Source organism: Rhineura floridana, chromosome 4 (assembly GCF_030035675.1).
Source record: "Rhineura floridana isolate rRhiFlo1 chromosome 4, rRhiFlo1.hap2, whole genome shotgun sequence".
NCBI lineage: Eukaryota > Metazoa > Chordata > Lepidosauria > Squamata > Rhineuridae > Rhineura > Rhineura floridana.
This window is the reverse complement of record NC_084483.1, coordinates 137208132-137234636: the sequence shown is the minus strand read 5'-3', so window position 1 is coordinate 137234636 and position 26505 is coordinate 137208132. Positions and strand designations below refer to the sequence as shown.

At 39.0% G+C, this 26505-nt stretch overlaps 2 protein-coding genes across 4 annotated transcripts in view; one reads left to right on the top strand and one right to left on the bottom strand.

The window, feature by feature from the left end:
- Positions 1-17739, top strand: part of ERO1B (endoplasmic reticulum oxidoreductase 1 beta) — a 32910-nt gene extending 15171 nt beyond the window's left edge. The window contains exons 3-16 of one of the 2 annotated variants that reach the window (XM_061624554.1): positions 349-432; positions 1802-1843; positions 2428-2510; positions 3275-3348; positions 4952-5072; positions 5161-5207; positions 7620-7631; positions 8134-8160; positions 10229-10321; positions 10452-10698; positions 12511-12580; positions 13553-13639; positions 14310-14443; positions 16401-17739. In XM_061624554.1, the coding sequence (XP_061480538.1) occupies positions 349-432; positions 1802-1843; positions 2428-2510; positions 3275-3348; positions 4952-5072; positions 5161-5207; positions 7620-7631; positions 8134-8160; positions 10229-10321; positions 10452-10698; positions 12511-12580; positions 13553-13639; positions 14310-14443; positions 16401-16461 (1182 nt within the window). In that variant the 3' untranslated portion in view covers positions 16462-17739. The remainder of the gene's footprint in view (positions 1-348; positions 433-1801; positions 1844-2427; positions 2511-3274; positions 3349-4951; positions 5073-5160; positions 5208-7619; positions 7632-8133; positions 8161-10228; positions 10322-10451; positions 10699-12510; positions 12581-13552; positions 13640-14309; positions 14444-16400) is intronic. The other variant, XM_061624555.1, reaches the window with a different exon arrangement.
- Positions 17728-26505, bottom strand: part of GPR137B (G protein-coupled receptor 137B) — a 45438-nt gene continuing 36660 nt past the window's right edge. Inside the window, exon 7 of one of the 2 annotated variants that reach the window (XM_061624556.1) lies at positions 17728-25502. In XM_061624556.1, coding sequence (XP_061480540.1) covers positions 25391-25502 — 112 coding nt within the window. In that variant the 3' untranslated portion in view covers positions 17728-25390. The remainder of the gene's footprint in view (positions 25503-26505) is intronic. The other variant, XR_009762343.1, reaches the window with a different exon arrangement.

Genomic DNA, 26505 nt, shown 5'->3' with positions numbered 1-26505 from the left:
CTAAACTGAAGATGCTAATCATATTAGAGAAATGGCTTAATGTTGGTTTTATATTTTTTGTTAATTTCCTGAAATTAAGATGCTTCAAGTTCTGTTAAGGTTATTCACATTTACATTATTCCCAAATGAATGCTTCAGAAGTTGTTTGTGCAAACATCCCACCAAATGATTGCTGCTATTTTTAAAAGTCAACTGAATAAGTTAAACCTCCAAATGTTTGCGTGCTCAGTTTCCCTAATCTCCCACTTTTTATAAGAAGGCTTCTTCTGTTTAAGAGAGGATTTTCTGTTCAATTCATACTAACAAAATTAATTGACTGACAATATGAATATGTCTCTTGGTTTTAAGGTTAATCTGAAGAGACCCTGTCCTTTTTGGGCTGATGATGGCCATTGTTCTATCAGAGATTGCCACGTAGAGCCTTGTCCTGAGGTATGTCTGAAAATAAAGGAGAAAGCTAAAATATTGTATTGTCTGCTAAGGTGAATTTTATTTATTGTCATTTTTAAAGAGTTTGCATAACATTAGCATGATTCTTTATAAACGGGTGGATTTGGGTTTGCTGTTTTTTAGCATACATCTACAGTTGTCAGAAGTGTGGCAGTTTTTATTGGCACCACACTGGCTGCTGTTGGAAAGCTACTTTGCTAGTGAGATTTTAGTTTTGTGTAAAGGGAGGCAATAGTAGTTTAATTTAAATATCAGATAAAATAACTTTGATACTCCAAGGGCAATGTGTAATAGGTTTTAGTTTTGTTAAAGTCAGTGGTCCTAGAGTAGATTAAATAGTGTGTAGATTTTGGCCATCATATGATGAGCAATTCTGATTTAGATGCTCATCTGTCCTTTTTCTCACTGGGCTCCTTAAGGAGGCAAGAGAATCCCTAGCAGAAGCACAAGTGAGGGCAGCGCAAGGGTAGTATCCAGGGTTAGTCCAAAGTCAGAGTCCAGAGTCTACCTCAAAACCAAGGGGGTCAGGCAAGAATGAGGGTCAGAGCAGTCCGGGGTTAGAAGCTGAGCAGTCTGTAAGCAACACAGCTAAGAGGTAAAGCAAAAGACAGATCCAGGGTCCACAGATCAGATACAGAGCTGGAGTATAAACATTGTTCCAGCAGCCTTTCTAGTCTACCTCTGGGGTTTTTATGCTGATGCATAAAACCACACCCTAAACCTCAGCTGACTATGATCACCTTCGGTCAGACCTTTATTCCCATGGAATCCTTTATTCCTGTAGAGTCCAGGCCTGTAATCGGGCATTCCTCTGGATGGGCCATGTCTCCATCTGGCATTGGAGGTGATGCCTCTCCCTTGGGCTTGGGGGCTGTTCAGCCTCGATGTCAGAGGCCAAACGTGCCCCAAGTGCAGGTGGCCAATCCTGGACCTCATCATAGGCCCCTGGCCCCTCACCCTCCAATGGAGCCTGAGCCAGGGCTGTCCAAGAAAGGAGCCTCCTGATCTTCCTCTGATGAGGACTCCCCTGGCTGGAACCTGACATAACCAGATCTACTGTCCCATCCTCAGCATTTTACATAGAAATTGCACTATTTTTTTCCAGTCGATTTGCTTACTAGTAAATGTGCATAGGATTGCAACACTACCTGTAGCAAAAATGGTCAAATCATAAATGAAAGATTTCCAAACTTCCAATGGAACAGTATCCTGGGGTGGAGTATCCATGCTGAAATAGCTTCTTGCTGACTTGGCTAATTGATTTAACATATTAAACATTCTTTAGTTCATGCTCAGAATGACTTGTGAATGATAAAGTTGAAAAATCATGTAACTTGTATATTTATTATAGAGTAAAGTACCAGTTGGAATTAAAGCTGGAAGTGCTAACAAAGTAAGTAAGCTCTTTTGCAATAAAAAATTGGGACAGCTTTTGCTACTTCTTTCCATATCCCTGAAAAGCATGTGAGTGGCAAACTGCATTTGTCCCAAATGCAAGAGGTTGCTGCTTGCTCCTGCTACCAATAGCTGCCATAGGATTGTGCTATGTTTACCCAATGGTGAAACATGGTGGGGCATTCTGGGTGTTATTTGTATGTATCTCTGTGTTTTGTTTCTCCTATGAGAGAGAATTGAAGTTGGTAGCAGTGCTATGAAGTCCCACTGTGTTTCCTTGTCATGGAAACACAGTCGATCATACTCTCTGCCCCCTCCACCTTGTTTTCCAAGGTCAGCAGAAGCTAAGCGGGTAGGTCTAGTCTGGTAGCATGGGCAACCTGGTCAGGAGTCATTTATTTTATAACATACTCCTAAAAGGGCATTTATAAAATTGGCACTAGGGAAAAGTGTAAAGCAACTACTGAAAACAGTTATCATTAATGCATACTTAAAGCTCAGACGTGCATATATAAATGAAGATAAATCTTTTAAATTTAAATTGTGTTGGTGATATAAAATATCATATACCCTGTCTTATAGTATTCAAAGAAAGCAAACCATACCAAAGAACTTGAAGACTGTGAACAAGCGAACAAACTGGGAGCAATTAATAGTACACTGAGGTAAGCCTTCTTTATGAGAAAGGTGAGACCTGATATTTTAGCTCTTACTGGATATTTCTTGTACGTTCTGTGGAATAGAGAACATATTGGTGTTACATTTCATTTATACAGAGTATATTTATTTGTAGCTGTTAGTCCAAATATACTTTTTCTGTCCAGCTAAAATGACTAACGTGATGAATGCAAGCAGAGGAGTCCAAGTCTGCCAAATATTGCCCCTTAGCTTTCAGAACCTTTTCTCTACTGGCGGTATGTAGGCATTAATTTTGAAACTCAATTTCAGGCTGTGCCAAATCTCTCCCCCTTTTCCTTTCAACCAATAGCTGTCTGGTAGTATTGGGTTATTCATACCGTTTGGGTTAAAACAAGTAATAGAGCAACATTGTGTGGACGAGAAATATGTTTATTCTCAGGATGGGCCTAACCGTAGTTACCTAAACAACCTAATGCTATTTATCTGAGCGGAATATATAATTGTAGCGTTAATTGTGAGCTGTGTCGATTGAAGGCAGTTGCTTGACAATTAGCTACTTGCTGTGTTAGTTCATGAAAAATCAGCTATGTTTTGTGCTGTTATGCTAGTTTCATAAGTTTGCTTATTCATTTTTATGAGCTTCCATGAAGGATTTGTTGGGACTATGATGGATATCTGTATTTGGAGTCACCTCAGTAGTAATCTGATCTTAAAAGGGTTGGGTAAACATATAAAAATGAGAATGCATTATGTCCATTTACCACTACTGTTTCTTCCCACCTTTTCACAGCAACCAAAGTAAAGAGGCTTTCATTGACTGGGCTAGATATGATGATTCACAGGACCATTTTTGTGAACTGGATGGTAAAATTGTTTGTTCTATTGAACCATATTTTCTAAGGCAATGAGTAGCTAAGCAAATTGAAAATTACCTTCATGTACTTTTACAAGGAAAATGTGTGCAAAAACTCTGAGAAAACTGGCTCAATTCTATGATCCTCCAAACAAAAATGAACCTTCAGCTTATGCACTTCCCCTATCATTACTTTCTATTTACTGTTTAGCAGTAAATATAGTTTACTTTGAGGGCTGAACTCCTCACCAAGTGTGGATCCTGATGTAGCAAAAACAGCACCACCCATGAACAAGAGGGGAGTTATCAGCAGGCTCAGAGGAACCCAAATTCTTACAAAAATACAAGTATTTTTAGGAAAGGAAAGAAACAAAAATAGTCCATTGAGGACTGAGCATGCTCAGTGGCAATGGAATGCTGGCTAAGGGGAAAAAAAGGAATCCAGATGTGAAGGAGAATCGTATGGAGTATACTGGAATATGGCACGGCTGGCTGGAATCCTGAACAGGCATATGCTACACGGCAACATTTTGTTGCAGGTCTCACTTGTTATACCCCAACTGGCAAATTGTTAATAATTTAAACTAGAATAGGTTTAATTTAAACAATAAACCTTTAAACCAGAATAAGTAACCCTCTTCAAGCCATGATGTCTGTTTGTGATTCAGAGGGCAAGCACTAATGATAATTTGCCAGTTTGAACATAATGACAAGTTATGGTAAGCACTAAATGGGAAACCTAGGAGGGGGCATGTGAATCTTTTTTTGTTCATGGTCCACAAAACAATGATTTGGAGGATCATCTGAACTGTGCCATAGTATTGTGCTTAGAAGGTGTTTACTGTTTCTACTAGTGTCCAAAAGCTTCACGTTCAGGGGTGTAATTGTCCAGGATCTGGGGGAGTATATTAGACGCTTTACTTTTTGGGGAGCTAGGTCCCAACAAGGTCCCTATGTCACCAACAGCCTATGAGCTAATCAGCATGAAAGGGGAATGTGTTAGCCACTGAGAAGAGTCTTCTAACTTGCATCCTTATAATTTCCTGCTGATTGGAGCCAACCACAGTGAAAGGAGTTCCTATTCGTACTGCAAAAAGCCAAGCAATGGAGAGTGAGAATTTTGTAATTGCAGAAGAATTGAATCCTGATGATTGAATCTACATCATCAAGCAGTTTGGTAGCAGCAGGAGATAAATATGTAGACACTGAATTCAGTAATTCCAGCAATGTCTCTGACAGTGAGAAAGGACAGTCAAATGGTGACAGTGATAGAGAAGCAGAAAGCAGTATTCAAGCCTGGCTAGATTATTCTATAATCTTAGAAGGCTATATAATGTGGCTGTGACTATTATGAAGGGACCGTGCACTTCTGGATTTGCCACTACATTACTGTTCACGTTGCAAGAGAGAGAAGAATGAGTTGCATAAGAAATCAACGAAAATATGGAGGACAATCAATACTAAACATGGTGAAAACTGCTCTTAAAATAAAAATTCATTCTAGAACCATTCCTATTGGGAGGAATGGGATATAAATTTAATAAATAATAATGTGCTTTTGTTTGTATAAATGCACACCCAAATATATAATTAACATAACTATTTTTTCTTTAGATGAGAGGTCTCCTGATGCTCAGTATGTGGATTTGCTGCTGAATCCAGAGCGGTATACTGGATACAAAGGGCCCTCTGCATGGAGAGTATGGAACAGTATCTATGAAGAAAATTGCTTCAAGTAACTGGGAAGGGCTGGCAAAATTTACACTGAAACATTTAAGATTCTTTGAATTGCAAAAAAGTATTTCTAATCTTTTTTTCTTTAGGCCACGATCAGTGTATCGTCCACTAAATCCTCTGGCACCTAGCAAGGGTGGGTCACTAAATATTTTTTAATTATAAGAATGGTTTTGAACGTTCAACACAGCCATGTCATTTAGGAAAGCAGCAAGGACTACATAAGTGGAGGTAGACCCTTTAACTAGACTTACTAATGATCATTTTTCTTATCTAAGAGATAAGATGGTTATCTTGCCTTTTGTAAGTGCCCCAATGGTGATTTGCAAAAAAACCCACAAATTATTATTATTACTACTACTGTTAATATTAAATTTATTATTTGTTTACAGCCACTGCCTCTAGGCTATGTATAATAAAATGTTAACAGTCCAGTATACAATTATTATTCCATAAAAAAATACAAGATGAACAGCTGAACTCCCCTCATGCCAGAAAGAGAACTGCCATCTGTTAACAAGGAAGAGAATAATCAATGTAATAAACTTTAAAAACAGTTTCAAAGGCCTGGAAGAAGAGGAAGGTCTTTTCCTGGTGTCAAAATCACATTCATGTGGGTGCCCAGCAAGCCTCTTTCAGGAGAGCATTTCACAGATGGGGAGCACTACTGAAACAGCTCTCACCATTTGTATCTCAGAAGGAGGGAGCACTTGGATGGCAGCCTCTGTGGAAAAGGTGTTCCATTGAGTATTGTAGGGCTTTATAGTTAAAATGAACACCTTGAATTGGGGCCTGAAACTAATTGGAAGGCAGTGTAAGCAGGCAATGACAAGCATATTATGACTGAAATGCCTGGTCCCTCCCTGTTAACAGTGCAGCACCAGCTGCCGGTTCTACATAATTTTCAAAGGCAGCCCCACATATAGTACATTATAGTAATCCAGATGGGAGGTAAGAACATAGACTACAGAACTGATGTTATCCACATCCAGATAGGGGACATAGCTGGGCTACAACCTCCTCTGATAAAGGCACTTGGACTCGCCAAGCCCACCTATGCCTCCAGTGACAATAGTGGATCTAGGAGTACTCCCAAACTAAAAACCTTACATACTCTTGAGGGAGTGCAACCCATTCCAGAACAGGTTGAACACCACTCATTTGCACAAATGAGCCACCTACTGGCAGTCTCTTATCTTGTCTGGATCAAGCTGCAGTTTGCTTCTCATCTGGTCCATTAACGCATCTGGCACTGATTCAGCACATCCACTATCGCTGCTGATGGAGAGTACAAGGGGAAATAGAGTTGTGTGTTGTATGCATATTGATGATGATGCACTCCAAAATGCAATAAATAATGTGCCAGATAAATACAACAGCAAAAACTATGAAAGATAAACAAGTAGCAAGAAAAAAAACAGATTCTAATCACCATTTGGAGCCGAGAACAGGACAAACTTCACCTGGTGCCTAATAAATAGCAATGAAAACACCAGCCCAACATATCTAGGTGAAGAGATCCAGAGTTTGGATACCACCACAGAAAAGACAGTCTCTCTGGTAGCCACCTACCTAACAGCTGCAGGTGGGGAAACACAAAGGACTGCCAAGATTATCTCAACTGACAAGCAGATTCATATGGGAGAAGGAGATCTCTTTGATATTGGTAGATCCCTGTTCAGGACTTTAAAAGTCAATTCAACACTTTGAATTGGGCCCTGAAACGAACACTGAGGTGATATGGTCACAGCATTCTGTACCAGTTAACAATCTGGCCACCCCATTCTGCCTCATCTGAAGCTTCCAGGCATTCTTCAAAAGCCCTGCTACCAACTCCGTATAGCAAACTAGTGTAGATGTTACTATAGCATAGATAATTATGATTAGCTCTCCAAGAAAAGATGCAGCAAACATCCCAGCTGTAGTTAGTGAAAGGTACTATAAGCTATATATGCCACTTGTGCATCTATCACCAATGCTGGATCCAAAAAAAGAACTTTTTTGGATGTGGTTTCACTTCCCCTTAAAGACTGGTCAAATACCTCTTGCATATCTCATTTTAAACTGTTAACCAGTAGTCAATCTTGTCAGGAATGAGAAAGCAACTTGAGTTTACTGATCTAGTAGAACATCTTAGATCAGTTCCTTTTTGCTTTATTCCATGCTGTGTAATATAGATGTTTACCTGAAGGTTGCAAAACAAATTTCTTTGCCAAACTACAGTTTGCAAAAATTGTTGTATAAAACTGAGATCCTTGTACAGCTTGGGGATGTAGAGTTGCTTTTGGAAATATCAGTTAAATTAACAAATAGTACAACATTATTTGATACTCTGTTGTGTTTAAATGTTTACGTTTTGTACAATACAAGACCATGATTTCAGTACTTGGATCTTTGTGTTCTGAACAAAAGAACCGGTGGGGCAAATCGCAAATCAAAAAATTTGTGCTTTTAAAAAATTACAAATGTGTTTGATTTTCAGTAGAGACCTAAGAAGGAAATAAACTGTTATCTCATCATCTGCAATTTCATTTTTTTTCTTCCCCAGGAGAGGATGATGGTGAGTCTTCCTAATATTCTTTATAAGTCCACTGTTATTCCTTAAGCCTTGGGTCAAATAAATACAACAGGTGAAATTTGCTAGATATACATCTTTAAAATACCTAATACTACCCCTGAAGTCCATTAGAGAGCAGGGGAGAAAGAGGAGCAAGAAGAAAAGAGCACGCAAAACAAGACTTAAATTGGTTAGGATCTGAAACACAAATGTCATCTGTAGCTGCTTGTCCTTTTTTCTTTTTCTTTTTTTGCAACTAGTAGAAATTCTAGAATGCTGCACTAAGGCATGATATTGAAATCCTGTTCTCAAATAGAAAAATAAATGCATGACAATTTAAATGAGCGGCATACACTTCAGTGAAAGTAATAGATGAAGAATTGAATCTAACAGTTTCAAGTTTTCCTTAAATTGTATCCTCTATATTTGGGTACCTGTCTAGTGTATATTTAAAATCTGGAGTTGTGTTGAAACTACTGATGTGAATCTACTTTTGTGTTTTCAGGAGAATCTTTCTATACATGGCTAGAAGGTAAAGAAATGCCTTGTTCAATAGTATGTCTACATCTCCAAAATAGAAGATAATTATATTAGTCTAGCTCTGTATCTAGAGAGTTCTATAGTCCCTTTAGAGACTAATGTGTTTTTTTTGTAGCTTGAGCTTTCATAGGCTAGAGATGAAAACGCTTTGGCCCATTAAAGGTCATGCTACAGTTAACATGTTAGTCTTGAAGGTTCCACATGACTTCTGTTATTTTTGCCTCTCAGAAGATTATAATGCTAACTCTGTAAGGTCACTTTTAACTGGAGGCAGGAACTGTGTTACTACATTGTTTCCAAACGTGACAGCACAGACTGAATAGACCTCATCCAAATCAAGTGTTTGTAAAAGTAATTGGAACATATGTTACTTTCTCAAGCTTATCTCCCCAAATTTGCACAAACATGTTATCAATTAGCACCTTTCACCAGTTCCTCCCCTCCCACACCATTTCCACTTGTGCAACTTTGGATCCAATCTATTGCCCAGTTAGAATCATAGAATCGTAGAGTTGGAAGGGGCCTTGTAGGCCATTGAGTCCAACCCCCTGCTCACAGCAGGAAATCCACAGCTGGAGCATCTCCCGCAGATAGCTGTCCAGCCTCTGCTTGAAGGCATCCAGCAAAGGGGATCCCATCACCTCCCTAGGCAGTCGGTTCCATTGCCGAACTGCCCTTACTGTCAAGAAGTTCCTTCTAATGTCCAATCTGAATCTACGCTCCTGCAACTTAAAACCATTAGACCTAGTCCTACCCTCTGGGGCAGCAGTGAACAAATCTGTACCCTCCTCTATGTGACAGCCCTTCAGGTACTTAAAGAGTGTAATCATGTCGCCCCTCAGCCTTCTCTTCACCAGACTGAAGATGCCAAGTTCCTTCAACCTTTCCTCATAAGACTTGTTCTCCATACCGGCTATCATCCTCGTCACCCTCTTCTGAACCCGCTCTAACTTGTCTATATCTTTCTTAAAATGAGGTGCCCAGAACTGAACGCAGTATTCCAGATGAGGCCTGACTCATGCAGAATATAGTGGGACTATTACTTCCCTCGACCTGGAAACTATAGCTCTGTTTATGCATCCCAAAACCGTGTTTGCCTTTTTTGCCGCAGCATCACACTGCTGGGTCATGTTCAACTTGCGATCCACTACAATTCCAAGGTCCTTCTCACATGCACTACTGCTAAGCTGGGTATTTCCCATCCTGTACCCGTGCATTTTGTTTTTGTGGCCTAAATGCAGGATCTTGCATTTGTCTTTATTGAATTTCATTTTATTAATTTCAGCCCAATTTTCTAGTCTATCCAGGTCCCTTTGGATTTTATTTCTGTCTTCCATTGTGTTAGCTATCCCTCCCAGTTTCGTATCATCTGCAAACTTCATAAGGCTTCCCTCCACCCCATCATCTAAGTCATTGATAAAAATGTTGTATCGGCCCCAGGACAGAACCCTGTGGCACTCCACTCAAAACCTCCTTCCAGTCCGAAGCAGAGCCACCGACGACCACTCTTTGAGTACGGTTTTCCAACCAGTCGTGAATCCACCTGACAGTATTTCCATCTAGTCCGCATTTGACGAGTTTGCTAATCAAAAGGTCGTGGGGGACTTTGTCAAACGCTTTGCTGAAATCTAGATAGATGACATCTACAGCATTTCCACCATCTACTAAGCTAGTGACCCGATCAGACATAATGGGAAATTGTGGCTTTCTGAACATGTTATGAACTTTGATGAGCCTCAGGATGGGCTACTCCCTTCTTTTTGCATGCCAGAGGAAGAGAACCACTTCCAGTTTTGAAACAAATCACACCTTGATGTCCAAACTTTTTGGGGCTGCTTATTGAGAGCAAGTTGGGATTGGAAATCATTGATTCTGGACATCACAGGAAGCTGTGGTTTGCTTCAGATCTGAAGCAAAACCTTCCAATTTCCTTATGAGCTTGAAGGCGAGGGCGGCGTGTCAGCCTGAGATTCACTTTCTGCTCATTATGAAGCAGAAAACCAGGCCATTGAATCATACTTCCATCAGTTCTGTTCTTAACAATGCTTTTTTTTACCTAGGTCTCTGTCTTGAGAAACGTGTATTCTATAAACTCATTTCTGGACTTCATGCTAGTATCAACTTGCATCTTTGTGCAAATTATCTACTTGAAGGTATTTTAATATTTTTAATAAAGTGTTCATCTCTATTTATTAATGTGGGAAGTTGTTATGGTGTTTCCATGCAAGCATAATTCAAAAATGTAACACCATTTCTATAAAAGTATTTTTCTTCCTTCTTCAGAAACTTGGGGGAGACCTCGTTGGGGTCCTAATGTCAAGGAATTCACCCATCGCTTTGACTCTACTGAAACAAAAAGCGAAGGTCCAAGAAGGCTAAAAAATTTATATTTTTTATATTTGGTGGAACTACGTGCATTGTCAAAGGTCGCATCATACTTTGAGCGCTCAGTTGTAGATCTTTACACTGGAAATTCCCAGGAAGATACAGAAACAAAATCTCTCTTGTTAGAAATCTTCAGAGACACAAAGTAAGTGTAACTTCACATCCCACAATTTAAAATACAGTAAGATGCAATCAGTTGCATCTTTGGATTCAAAGAAAGTACAGGAAATTGTATGAAGTTGAAGGTATCGGTGCACACAAGAGCAATAACACAGTCAGAGGGATAATGGGAACGGTTCTTAATCTTTCCAACAAGAAAAGCATGTTCTGAAAAATGGAAAAACCACCTCTACCCCTAGCTGCTGTTACAGTTGTTGTGCACAAAAGGGATTCTTCTATTTTCCTTCTGTGTACAAAATGAGAAAAGAGAGCCTTAAGCCTTTTGCAATTGGCTTATGTCTACCCCACTTCTCCCATCAGTCTCTTAGTCAAGGATTTTGTGGTGAGGAGACCTAAGTGGATGGAGAATCCTTGCAGTAGCTGGAACATAAATATAGGTCACTTATAATGAGTAAAGTTATAAATTTGTGTGAAACTTTAAACAAATGACATTTAAACTTTTATACAATTAAAGGGTTTCATGTTTGTCAGTTATTTCAGTGCCTTTGCACCCATTGGTCCAAACAAAGGTGGGAGCAAGTTTACTACATAGTAAGCAATTGGGTAGAATACTGCCAATACCTCTTTTCTTATATTTCTCCAACAAAAAGATCAAGAGACTTGTTTAACTAAAAGCTGAGAATTCAGGAAGGTGACCTGGAATATTGCAGGAAGAGGGGTCCTTGCCAAGCTCCCTGCAGCTACAGCCCTGTCTCCCCCTTCTATTTCTATTTTTTTGTCTTTTAAAATTTGATGCTTTGTCAACTGGCACTCCCCAGTTCCCTTGTGAGTTGTCACACTCTGCCCTCTCAAAGCATGGCTCGGTCAGCAGTGGTATCTTTTAAAAAATCTTGCTACTAGAAAAAGCTTGAGATAACTGGTATATCTTTAAATGCATACACTGGGAGAGCTGATGGGAGTGTAAGGGCTTCCAGGTGTGTAGGCAGGTAGGCAAGGTGTTCAGTCTGTAGAGCAGGAGTGGAGAATCTCAAGCCCAGGGACCAAGTGGAGCCCCCCAAGCCGCTCTTTCTGGTCCTTGGCATTCTCCCTTTGCTTCCCTCCCTCCCCAGGCCACCTCACCAGCCCTATTCTGTGCCCTCCTTCAGTGCTTTTGTTTGATTGGAATGTGTTCTTGAACTGTGACAAAATATCTCGTTTGTCGGGAGGGAGGGATGTAGAACACTGACTTTAGTATGTGTTAGAGTCAAATCCATTGCTGCAGCCCCTGGGAGGTTTCCCATGAGGGAATCTGGCCTTCAGGCTGAGAGAGAGCCCTCAAGCCTGATATAGTGGGTGTGTAAAGGAAGATCTGACTTACTCAAATCACGTGGCAGGTGCCCTAACACTGAGTCAAAGATTTACCCATCCTGTGCTTGTGCCTGTGTCTTACGATTTGGCACTGGGACATTTTCAAGGAATTTTTATTTATTAAATCTATGTCCTGCCCTTCCTCCTGAAGGGCAGCAAACATAGCAAAACAATTTAACAGCAACCCAAAGAAAAGCATTCTAAAAACATTCCAAAACCCCTAAGTTTAAAAACATTTTCCATCCAGGTTGCCAGGAGCAGTCCCCTTCAGCTATCAAATGTCTAGGTAAACAGGAATGTTATGTTTCCAACTTTCTTCTGAAAGTCAATAGTGATGGAGTCAGACACACCTCATTGGGGACAGCATGCCACAAACAGGGAGCCACCACTGAAAAGGCCCTGTCATGTGTAAGCTCAGATTGTGCTAGATTTTGAATAGATTGAGTGTATTTAGATTCCTTTTTAACAATTCACTTATTTCATTCGTTAGGTCATTCCCTATGCATTTTGATGAAAAATCCATGTTTGCTGGAGACAAAAAAGAGGCTAAATCTTTAAAGGTAAACACAATAATATCACGGAAATGTTTACAGAAACTATGCAAGCAAAGGAAAAAGGCTCAGTGTAAAAACTAGACTTAAACCTTTTATTTAAGAAGTATATAGGTATTTTGAAGACAAATGGAACTGGTTTGGTTGGATCATAGTTCAAAACAGATAATGGTGTAGCCCTTATGGCTTCAATAGGAGCACTTTTTCAGTGTCATTTGAGTAAGACTCCTCTCCAGGCCATAATGTACTTCTAAATTCTCACACATTTATGAAGCACTTGAGGAACTCACAAGAAACTTGTTGGTTGCAGCACTGACAATAAAACTGTAGTGGCCCACATCATTGATCATCCCCTGTTGCATTTCTTAGACTAGTCAAGGTATTCACTTGCATAATATTTGCATTGTCATTTTACATTTGAAGGTCACCTACTGCTGTTTTTCTTTCCTCTACCTTCTTAGTATGAGTCTTTCTACTGTCTTGCAAAGCAATATTAAACATTGGTATTACTAAAACAAGACATAATTTACTTAAAATTGCCTAGAAGGATTGGTATCATTGTGTAGCACTGCCCTATTGCAGCCATAAATAGAAGATTAGGAGTGCCCAACTGGCTTATACTCTCCAGTGAAAATTTCCTCTTTCCTTTTCAGAGTTGATAATGGTTAGTGAAGAGAAAGGACACTAACCATGGCTGCAAACTGTGGTTAGAAATGGGTTTGTGAACTGTGGTTTGAACTAGTGAAAGCACCAGCGCTTGAATGCCAACTGTGGCTATCTCTGAAAAGACAGTGAATTCCTGCACATTGGTGGGAGCGAGGTGATGGTATCTACTGTGACAGTGATTATAGGAGAGTGCTGCATCTGCCCCAGGATGCGTAAACAAATTCTTAGAAGTACAAAGTGTATAGTGCAACTAAAAAAAGAGCCTTCAGATAAGCTATATCTTTTTAAAAAATTAAACTTTCTCTTTATTGGTAGGAAGAATTCAGGTTACATTTCAAGAACATATCCCGCATAATGGATTGTGTTGGATGTGATAAGTGCAGGTTGTGGGGTAAATTGCAGGTATGTGATATCTTTATTCATTTATGAGTTAACATGCTGTTAAGCTGCAAAATGGTTTCCCATGCAAGGCCAGCTAGCACATTCTTCTGATGCCAAGAGTTTGGGGATCTTTTCTTAAAACAGCCCTAGAACTTTGCAGGGAAGGAGAGGGTTTCTGCTTTTGTGACTGGTTCATATCGGCACAGCAGTGCATGTCATTACAAAGCCCACCGCTTATTAGCCTCAGTATGAACCTGTATAATTTCAGCCTTGTTCTTGCTACTTGAATTCTAGCTACACAAGCTGTAATTTCATATTTCAATTCAGTATGCATTTTCACAATTTTTAGTAATTATGAAATATAAATGGCACTGTAAGACATGACTTGTGTTCTTTGTATTGCAAAAATATCTCAATAAAAAGTTAGGTATTCATTGAGAATAATAGAAGTAAGGCGTTTCCCTAGAAAATAGGGTTTTATTCTTTTATTGAGAATGAATGTATTATTATGAACAAAGTAAAATGGTAAAGAACTAGGAGACTGTATATATCATTTTGTGTAGGGCAGATGGTGGAAAGGCTTGTATTGCTTCATAATAATCTGTTCGAGCTGTTAAAACCTTCCTTTTGGCAGTTGGGGGTTTGGGACTGGGAGAGGTTATAATCTCACTCTTTTAATGTGCTTTCATAGACACAAGGTTTGGGAACTGCTTTGAAGATCTTGTTCTCTGAAAAAGAAATAAAGAACCTTCCTGAGAACAGTCCATCAAAAGGTTTTCAACTTACACGGCAAGAAATAGTTGCTCTTCTAAATGCATTTGGAAGGCAAGTTATACTTTTACACTTAATTCTTTTATAGCTATTCAATGAAAGGATATGTATTTTAATCCTCCTGCATCTTTTTTTTTCACAGTATCAAGCTGGGGTCCAACAGGTCCTAGCTTGAAATAAAATACTACTTGATTTCAGAATAACTCGAGTTTAACAAAAATACTGGGCTTGTAACAAAAGAGAAAACATTTAGCAGATAAAACATGTAGGTGAAATACTGGGCTCATAGTAAATAATGAATGGGTCCAATCATCTCAGTAGCTCAATATGTGGTTTTTTTTTTTACCAAAAAGACATTACAGATAAGAAATCAGTGTTTCAAGTTTGCACTATGAGAGTGCCAATTCAGTCAAAATAAAGCTTATTTAAAACAGAATCAATCCCCTAAAGTAAAATTTACTACTGGGAGGCAATAGACCCTCAGTGCTTTGTAATTAGGTTTTTTGTACACACAAGAATGTACAGGGGGAAATTACATAATCTACTCCAGTGCTCTAAATGGTATAACCACAAAAAATGAATCTGTGATAAAGACAAAACAAAAGTGTGTTATCCAACATTAAACAAGTAGAATTCTACTTTCCTCCCCAAACCCTTGTGACATGGTTGCCCTTCAGCACCCTCTCCAGCATTGTGGAGCCCGATTTGTACCTTGCTACACCAGTGAACTAAGGGTGATGAAACAGGCTGGATGATGGGTAGAGTGCAAATGACAAAAGATGTGTTCTGAGGCTGACCGGGTACAAGTGAAACATCATGACCGTACCTGTTGTGTGACGGTGGTGAAGAAGGCCCATTTCTCTGCCTCCCTTGCATCCTCAAGTAGCTATCTAGTGGAACTTCTTCATATTGTCTGGGATCTGTTAACATCTCTTCCAGTAAATGGAGTTTTAGATCCCTCAGAAGCCCACTGTGAATAGTTTTCAAGGCACTTTGAGGGTAAAGTTGCATGCCTTCTTGATACCCCATCCACATTTACTGTAGCCCCCAGTGAGGTGTCCAGAACAATGTCTGCTGCAAATTCTTGGGATCAGTTTCAGTTGATGTGGCCTAATGGGGGGATATACATTTAAGAATAAAATCAGTAAATAAATACAGATTTGAGGGGTAAAAGTCCACTTTGCTTGCAGATGAGCACGTTTGAGTATTGCCCTAGGTAAGCTTCTTACCCTATTTTGAGTGGTTGCTTAGATCCCAATTATAGTGGAGTGGTGGTAATTTCACTTTCCCATTCATTTTAATTGGAATAAATAGGACCCCTGATAGCTTTGCATACTTATTTATTTTTAAATTAAATTTATATCCCACCCTTCCTCTCGGAGGCTTTGCAGGACAATTGATGTGTTGATTGTTGAAGAGTGCCTGGAATATGAAGTGGTTCAAGGTTTGCTTAAAAAAAACCCTATAAATATTTCAGTCAGCTGCTGGGGTCCACAGCAACCACATTTTTAGGAAGGTTTTTAAAAACCTGACCATCTGATTTTGGTCAAGGTATTAGAAATTGCCACATACGTGAAGCCTACAGTTTCCCCAGTTTCTGTGTTGAGAATAATGGAAACTTTAATGTTCTGGATTTCTACTTCAGCTGATTGGGCACATACGTATTGGTGATAGTAAATAAGGGCATTCACCCATTGGTTCAATTGCTCTAGTGTTGATTCACACAACGATTTCAGGGGGGAAAGTAACAATAAAATTAGGGGGTTTTTTGCTTCTATTTGTGGTAAAATGAACCTTTTTGAAAGAACATTGAGGTAATATTGCAAGTCCCTATGTTATTTAAAAAAAGATCTTGGACTATGAAGGTTGAATTAATTTCCAGTGCCCTAAAGGTGGAGAGTTTCAAACTAAGGAGTTAAGCATACCATATAGAAAATGTTTCCACCTTGAGGTTGATTACAGTGTGCAGTCTTCTTAATCTCTTTTTTTCCCCTGATTCCCTGCCTTACAGACTTTCTACAAGTATACGAGAACTGCAGAATTTCAAAGTTTTATTACAACAGAGAAGTTAATGAAGGCTTTTGTACTTGCTGGTAGAAGCAACCATTGATTTGATATTGGGAAGAATGAAATCAATCTTTATACAAACTGTTCTAAGGGAGGGATGTAATACCAACTTGAATATTTAAACTAGAAAAGATTAGGCATTGGACAAGATATTTATGAATGAAGTACCTAATTTTAAACATGTAAATTATGCTCATCTACCACTATTCTATTCTTTCTCTTTGTGCATATCTTGTACCATCATTTGTTCTGAACGTTTATTACGTTGTCTATTCAGGGATTCTTGCTTTACATCAAACTGCACTAATTTAAGTCAGACTGCATTGTCCACATGGAAAACCTTGCAGTGTCGCCTAAAAGTAGCTGGTTGTGATATTTTCAACTTTTATATATATATCTGAAGGACCCGGTGCTGTTAAAAGATTTTATGTTTTGATTTGTGTTAATGGTAGCTGAAATGGCCAGTAAGGATTTTACTAAAATTAAGCCCCTTGGCACCCAGGAGAGACCAGCATTCTTTCATCTTCACAGTTCATTTTATTTTTGTACTTGTTTCCTTGCCTCTTCTTAATTTTTTGTTTCTCCATATCACAGTTGCCTTCTCTGTGAGGAGAAAGACTGGGTTAACTGTACTCCAGAGTCCCTCAGTTCTCATTATGTGTCCACTGAAGGGGTCTTTAGAGTTAAGTGCTGCTAGCTTGAAATGCTTTGCTCAAGCCTGCTATTGGCTCTTTACCATGTAGCCAAACGTTTTTCTCTCAATTTCTATAGAGCTAAGAAAAAATATCCCACTTGCAATCTTTCAAGAATGACATCCATTCTCCCTGTTCTGGTAGTTCTATAATTCAAATATTTTAAGGGGAATAAAAGCAAAAGACACCTTTCACAAACAAACATTTTTTTAAAAGTGTCAGTTCTTGGAATTTAATACTGCATATTCTGCCTATGCAATATCCCTTTGTATCTTAAAAAAGTTAAACGATGTCTAATAAAACGGGTATACTCTGCAAAAATCTGATCCTCCATCATTACCTACAAAGAGGAATCTAATTTAGTCACCACAGAATAACAGCAAACAAATAATTTTTAAAATTTTAAATATGAAGTAAGGAGTTCTGTAACTTCTGGTGGAGCAGCTTGCTTAGAAGCTGCCTGTAATGTAATATTTGTACAGCATGAATGTCAACATTGGTACAGTTATATAGATTTGTACATAAATCTTGCTTTGATAAGTAAAACAATCTTTACAAAATGAATTAAAAGTGCTCTTAAACACTTCTAAACTAGGTAATTTTTGTGCAGTTATATTGTTTGCTTTAAGCTACACCACACCATAATTCTGTAGTTTAAAATACAGCTTCTGTAGTTTAAAAAGCCTCATCTGGAATTACCTTCATTATAAGCAAAATATGCTGAGTAAAAATGATGCTATGGTCGTGTCTCTTTCATTAAATTTTCAGGGGTCCAGACAAATTCATAAGCCAATGATAGCCATACCGTATTTTCCCACTGCTTTATCTTTTTTTTTTTTTACAATACAAACTCCATTAAGAAGGGAAAGAAGAGTACTACAATTTCTTTGCAGGTATGGATAGGGAAATGCCCAACTGAGGTTGAGGAATTGCCCCTGGGAAAGGTGGATGATATGTTCAGGATGCCCCTCCTTATTGCTTCAGAGCCATCTCATGTCCTTCATCAAAATTATGCTGCTGTTGAATAATATAGCTAATAAGCAGGGAACCTCACACCAGCAAGTTTTCTAGTGAAACTAGATTGACTAGTTTGATTAGTTCAGGTTGTAGAATTGTGCATGTGCCTATGTACGTGGTTTGCTTTTTATAGTTCTTGAAGCAGCACAATGGCAAAATTAAAAATCACAAATTCATAGACATTACTCAGAGAAAAGTAGCTTCAGACTGTCAAGATTGTAGAAGAATCTTGAAAATGTAGGTAATTGTGGTATCCAGTAGTGAGGCTCCATTTTACTGGTTAGACCGGTAAAATCTTGGCCTGCTAGTAATGAAGTTTGCTGCATTCAGTTTGAGATACACCAAGCATTGTCCACAAATTCTGAAGCCTGAAATGTATCTTCACAGCTGTAAGGTCTACAACTGGGTTACCTTTTTGTTGTATTTAAATGAAAGCTGTGACTTTTCAAGTTGTTCAGTTTGTTCATCCTAATTCACAATGTTAGTGCCCTGTCATAGGATATATACTACTCTATCCATAATCATAGAATAGTAGAGTTGGAAGGGGCCTACAAGGCCATCGAGTCCAACCCCCTGCTCAATGAAGGAATCCAAATCAAAGCATTCCCAACAGATGGCTGTCCAGCTGCCTCATGAATGCCTCCAGTATCTCTCTAGGTAATTGGTTCCATTGTCATATGGCTCTAACAGGAAGTTTTTCCTGATGTCCAGTCAAAATCTGGCTTCCTTGTATCTTCAGCTCTTTCTTGGTATATGTTTGTTGGAACCCAACTTGCATGGGCATGAAAATGCTTGATGCTTGCTTGCAAAGCAAGGACAAGTAAAATGTTGCTCTGAACAAGAGTAGGGTCAAATGTATAGTTCTCCAAATTGAAGTTCAAATAAATTTCCAATCTGAAGACACCATTTCTTCCTGCTGCTTTTACTGTGGAAGAAGCCAGGAATCGCATCATATAGGTTCTCGTCATTTTGCAATGAGGTAAGTGCTCAATTTATTTATTTATTTATTTATTATATTTCTATACTGCCCAATAGCCGAAGCTCTCTGGGCGGTTTACAGCATAAAAATAACAAAATTGTCCTTGGAAGGCTGAATTGAAAGGCTAGTTGTGTACAGCAAGATCATGAAGGCTACTACTGGGTTAACTGGTGGTAGTGAACTTAAAAAGCAAGTGTGAGTAGCAGAAATTTATGCAGATAACTTATATACTACTGAAGTTTTCAAAGAATAATGACTAGATAAATGTGCCACTGCATTCAGCAGCATTCAGGCTTCTTGCACCATTGAGTTAGTGAGGTGTTATGTAAGGTATTGAACTGCAGCAACAAGGTGGCCAAAACCTTAATTCTTTGATCAATAACTTCAGAAGCTTTCCATCACTTGAAACTTCAAAGCATCTGGCTAACTCTGATGAAGGGTTTTGTTGGATTACCTTCACTTATTTATTTTATTAAATTTATATCCTGCCCTTCCAGTAGGAGCCCTTTTGATCATCCTGTAGAAAAATCATAAGATCTCATGTCTGCTTCAGCTTTCTCTAAAAGAGAAATCCTTGCTAAATAGCTGAGCATTATTAAACTATATGGTTTTGTTCCTTTTCTTCTTTGCTGTTTTTGTGGAGTAGACAGTGGACACAGGATTGGGCCATAGTCTGAATAGTTTTGGGCTGTTCTTGTGTCATTATTAGTCTCACCAGTGAAATGGGAGATTATCAAAATAAGTCACTTTACACTCCCTGTGATTGGAGTCTTCATCTAAAGGAGAGTGGGATAATGCACAGCATTCCAACTAGGTAGCTTTATTGACTTTGTAGGCTTTCTGAAATTGATCTTCAGTGTTGCCAGCATAAGGATTATTATGCCTGCTCTGTTGTCTGTTTTAGTAAACATAATGCCCAGCTTCCTACTATTAGACATTCTAGAATTATTATTTCTCAAAAAGAAATTTGTTGCTTTACTGTAGAATCTCTCCATATAGTGACCTTAAATCGTAGTATAGTCCTAACACTTAAGTAATGTTTAGGACTAATTTAAGGCAATCCTATACAAACGTAAATCCCGTTGACCATAGTGAAACATGCTTCCAAATAAACATGCAAAGATATGCTGCTTAGTTGCATTCCTCCTGTACATTTACTTTGGAGTAAGCCCATTAATCAGTGGGACTTCCTTCTGAGTAAACAGGCATAGGAATTAATGGTACATCTGCAAGACCTTACTACCAGGATCATGAGACTGAAACGATCTGCAGCCTTCACACAGCCTTTCCTTACATGGAAAACTAGACCAGTTAAAGAGGAAGTGAAGGGTGAAGGCATTGCTTCTCTTCTCTCTGTTCCTCTAATATAAGATTATGGCTAAAAGTCCTGGAATTTCTGGAGGGGCTCGATCTCTTGTCTAGCTTTTATTGATACAGGAGACTGTTCCTAGTATTATCTACCACCCAAAACTGGGAGTGGATATAAAATCAATTGGGTGCAGACGTACAATTGCTGTATGAAGACTACACAGCCATTAACCAAAGCTGCTAGGCCATGAAGAGCTAAGATGGGGGTTAATATTTGCAAAGTAAGATTTAGTGTGACATGCCAGCAAAAATAGGACCGGAAAGGCACTGTGCTTCAGAATGTAGTATGTGAGACTGGTACTCATACTCATTTTACATACTCAAACACCAGGAAAGGTTTAAAATATCTGTACAGGCGTAGCAGAGGGGCAAAACTGAAAAGTGCTTCTGGTGCAGGAGTATAAAAAAACAAATGAAGCAACTTTTGGGAGTGATAATGTTAAACTTGGTTTGTAACTAAAAGAAAAACATGAAATAGCTGTTTGGCTGCAATCCAAAGGGGACAGAGAAAAATATGAAGGTAGTTTTAATTGGATGAGCAGAGCAGAAATGAGGTTGGAGGAGAGCCATCTGGCACTCCTTGGCTGTTTTGCAGGTCCCCAGCTGCTCTAACTCCCCCCCCCAATTTGAGGGCATGCCAGAGTACAGGAACAGATTTGAATCCTAGCCCTACCAGGTTGGACCAAGACATTGTAGATATCCATGGCAGCATGGGGTGGGGGGTGTATCCAACCTTGGATCTCCCCCTCCGGTGGCAGAGACTGAGTTCTGCCTTTAAGGTTAAGAACATAAGAAGAGCCTGCTGGATCAGGCCAGTGGCCCATCTAGTCCAGCATCCTGTTCTCACAGTGGCCAAACAGGTGCCTGGGGGAAGCCCGCAAGCAGGACCCGAGTGCAAGAACACTCTCCCCTCCTGAGGCTTCCGGCAACTGGTTTTCAGAAGCATGCTGCCTCTGACTAGGGTGGCAGAGCACAGCCATCATGGCCAGTAGCCATCGATAGCCCTGTCCTCCATGAATTTGTCTAATCTTCTTTTAAAGCCATCCAAGCTGGTGGCCATTACTGCATCTTGTGGGAGCAAATTCGATAGTTTAACTATGCGCTGAGTAAAGAAGTACTTCCTTTTGTCTGTCCTGAATCTTCCAACATTCAGCTTCTTTGAATGTCCACGAGTTCTAGTATTATGAGAGAGGGAGAAAAAGTTTTCTCTATCCACTTTCTCAGTGCCATGCATAATTTTATACACTTCTGTCATGTCTCCTCTGACCCGCCTTTTCTCTAAACGAAAAAGCCCCAAATGCTGCAACCTTTCCTCGTAAGGGAGTCGCTCCATCCCCTTGATCATTCTGGTTGCCCTCCTCTGAACCTTTTCCAACTCTATAATATCCTTTTTGAGATGAGGCGACCAGAACTGTACACAGTATTCCGAATGTGGCCACACCATAACTTTATAGGTTGGAAAGGAAGAAATTATTTATCCTATGTGCCTCTGTGATGTTTTTCCTAGGGCTGTAGAATTGCAGCCTTAATTTTTTGGACATAAATGGGGGAGGTCAGGGGCAAGTGGTGTTCGTAACAAAAACACGATCAAGCTTAAGACAGAGGTTTTTATTTGGTAGGACAAGTGAGAAATTTGTACCAAAATTGTACTAAATTGTATGGCACATGGGTGATAACTTAATGAAATCAGAGTCTATATCTAGACAGGTTGATGCGCAACCTATACTCTGGACAAGAGGCTACTGTAAGGACAGAATATGGAGAAAACGATTGGTTCCCAATCGGAAAGAGTGTGGGACAGGGGTGTATTTTATCACCCTATTTGTTTAATCTATATGCAGAACATATCATACGGAAAGCGGGATTGAACCAAGATGAAGGAGGTGTGAAAACTGGAGGGAAAAATATCAATAATTTAAGATATGCAGACGATACCATACTCTTAGCAGAAACCAGTAATGATTTGAAACGAATGCTGATGAAAGTTAAAAGAGGAAAGCACAAAAACAGGACTACATCTGAATGTCAAAAAGACTAGAGTAATGACAACAGAAGGTTTATGTAACTTTAAAGTTGACAATGAGGACATTGAACTTGTCAAGGATTATCAATACCTCAGCACAGTCATTAACCAAAATGGAGACCATAGTCAAGAAATCAGAAGAAGGCTAGGACTGGGGAGGGCACCTATGAGAGAACTAGAAAAGGTCCTCAAATGCAAAGATGCATCACTGAACACTAAAGTCAGGATCATTCAGACCATGGTATTCCCGATCTCTATGTATGGTTGTGAAAGTTGGACAGTGAAAAAAGTGGATAAGAGAAAAATCAACTCCTTTGAAATGTGGTGTTGGAGGAGAGCTTTGCGCATACCATGGACCACGAAAAACACAAATAATTGGGAGTTAAACAAATTAAACCTGAACTATCACTAGAAGCTAAAATGATGAAACTGAGGTTATCATACTTTGGACACATAATGAGCAGATATGATTCACTAGAAAAGACAATAATGCTAGGAAAAACAGAAGGGAGTAGAAAAAGAGGAAGACCAAACAAGAGACATGTTGATTCCATAAAGGAAGCCACAGACCTGAACTTACAAGATCTGAACAGAGTGGTTCATGACAGATGTGATTGGAGGTCACTGATTCATAGGGTTGCCAGAAGTAGTAATTGACTTGGAGGCACATAACAACAACAATCTAGACAGGTGTTTGTAACTTCTACCCTGGAAACGGCAGGGGGAGCCTTCTAGTTTTAACGCCTACCTTGTGGGCTTTTGTCAGGCTTGGGGCACCATGTTTGTTTGGTGGATGAATTGCAGTTGGGCAGGCCTGATGGAGTATAAGGGGAAGTGAAAGAACAGGCACTTCATGCGACTGTTCTGAGTGGGCTGCAAGCATACTGTTCTTTCCCTGCTAATGACTGAATAAAATAATTTACTTCATAAATGCAGCACCAAAGCGAAGTATACACATGGGCAGCAATTTGATGTACATACTTTACTTGAGAGTAAACTCCATAAATAATATTTGGGTTTGAAAAGTCAGTAAGCTCCAGCTTTTGCCAGATTCTCCTTCCTCTTCACTAATCTAGTTTACCATGCTTGGTCCTGGTTCTGCCTGCCCTGGTTCTACCAAGGGGGCCATGCAACTGAAATCAGAAGCTTATCTTCTTGGTCTAAAGCAGTTCTCTCAATTTGTTAGCATAGTTCCTGACCCTCTCTGTGGCTGAAAGAAAATTTATTATGCAAAATAAATCTGTACAATTTAGGTCAGAAGATTCAGCTCTCCTTGGTGTAGCTTTTTATTATTTGAGCCCAGGGTAGATATAACTTAGATAATCCTATATATCTCTGCCCAAAGGAGACCCCTACACTGGTGCTGGAATCTACCTTATTCAGCTTAGCCAGCCAAGGCATTTTCATCCAACCATTTATTTTATTACGTTTATAGACCGCCCCATAACCAAAGCTCTCTGGGCGGTTTATATCCTTTTCTATTGCTGTACTCAACATAGGCTGCCTATTTGGTCTGAATTCTACAGATGAGTAATATTTGAAGTAGATAGTAGCAAAGGAGGTGGTAACAGTTTCTTTAGGCATTAGAAAGCATTGTTCCCTTGTCAATACATCTATTCACTTATTTACAAAACATTCTCCCATATGAGGGAGAGATTCCCCCCACCCCCCATTTGACTTTTGTCAACAATTGGTTGTACATTCCATACACTGTCTAAAATTGTCATTGTACAGAAATACGATCTAGCATGTGCTAATGTACCCGCAACGTTGAACAGAAAATGCAGACGAAGCCTGGATTATCAGTAAAATGCAGAGAACTGGATTTGACACCAGATCTTTGAATAATCATTAAGTGTTCAGATGATTTTCATGCATTTTTTGCAAGAACCACAGCTGATAATTGGAAATAACATGTGCACAAAATTACAGTGAATTTGGGACAAACTGGTAAAAAATGAACTATGACCCATATTTATCCAGTGGTAAATACAGTTAAAAGTTTTGGCTTTCTTTCTATTAAGACTTGAACAGACAGTATTTACTCTTTAAGGTTAGCTGTAAAGTGGTCAATTACATGCAGAATTGCTGTTTGCTTGCATAAAATACTGGATTCCTGGTTATCTTTTAAAAAAAAATATTTTGTGCTTTTAAAAATTATCTATCCCAATTAGCTGAAGAATTATACCTATTCTTTCCACGTGGTAGGATTGCATGAAACTGAAAATTAGCTCCTCATTAATCACAACTGACAAAACTCGCTTGTCACTTATTCTATGCATGTCAAGTAATCAAGACTTTTTTTAAAAAAAATGAATATATTGTTGGAACTAGGTGTATTTTTTACAGTGTTTTATATCAACATTGTCAAAAGACTGTATAATAGTTGCAACTCCTATTGATACGTTACACTGTACATTATACTTTTTAACATGAAACTGGCATTTTAAATAAAAATATTTCTGTACATTTAAACAGTAATAATGTAAGAAAAGGACTCTAAATTTATAGCAGTCACTTTCCAACATAAAAATAACCGAAAATACAGGATACAGATATTTTTTCTTAAGACACAGTCTCGTAAATAACACTTTTGTATTTAGTCTTCATTAGAAAAGAAGACTCAGTGATTTCAGAAAGAATTATCCAATGTATAAGTACATGTGCAAATCTTTGCAAGATCACAGCCTAAACAAGGCATCTTGGAATGAAAATATAACTATAGTGTGGCTTTCTAAAGTAAACCTGTAGCTTGCTTTTCCTCCTATATTTTTCCATGAGCCACGCTATCCCCCTGTAACTTGTGCCCTATTACTGATGCTGATTTGTTTTTTAAAAATGCCATTGGGTTGGTGTTACATTGGGCTTGGTCGTTCTGTCTCTGATACGCAATCTTGCTGCAGGGATCCAACATGAGCCATAAAGCTGTTGCTTTGATGTCCCCAGTCATAGTAATCAGGGGAGAAACTAGAAAACAAAATTAAATATAAATTAACTTTGTGAAATATAGAAGATAAAACAATACTCCAAGACATGTGTTCCTATGAAGTTCTAAGCATACAGAAGACATTCTTTGGTTTGAGGAATTGTATAGGCATGTTTGCCACAATCCTGTGGTTCCTGGAATGAATCCCAACTTCATTTGGCCAGGAATTCGCTGGAGGTGCCTGGGATCATAGGAGAACACAACACTGCGGCTTGGCCTAAATTTTGTACTTAGCTGTTAATCCAGGTCATCAAGAGCTCTACACTAACAATCCCCAATTGTACTTGGAAACTAAACCTTGAGTACCATTTTCATTTACACACAAGATATTTTGATGACACATTACTGCTGGAATCTATCTGCATGTCTGCAGTATCTATAACCTGTTTAGCTGCTCATCTTCCCAGCTGTCTCTATAGAAAAATGAATTGTGGGAAGCAGTTCATGTTCTCTTGATGTCTCCCAGCACGGTACAATTTAATGATGCAGAGTGAAAAAATAAACTCACATTTCCAGAACAGTACAGAAAGAGCTTGACTAACACACAAGCCTGACTGATAGACACTAGACATCATATATGTGTGGTGGAGTGCCATAAAGGACCAAATGGTTTCTTTGAGGGCGGAAAATGGGCATAATACAGCCAAGTAGCACATTTGAAATTAATAGGTCCTGTTTAAAATGAATGGGTTATATACAATTGTGTCCCTCTGCTGACAGAAGGCTCTCTGATGCAACCTAGGCTAATTCTTCCTTCAGGCTCCTGTGCCTCCCATTTCTGCTCCAGCAGGTTTGGGGATCCTATGTGTGGGGACAGGGTTCCGGAGAAGGTGAATTGTGAAAATCGGAGAGGATTCTGGTTGCAGAGGCTGCCACTGGATTTTAAAAGTAAGTCTCTACAGCCGAAAAAAAGAACAAATTGGATTCACTTCATCATAACTGTACAAGACGTTTTTCTATAGGTTTATCTGATCAGTCTGCATA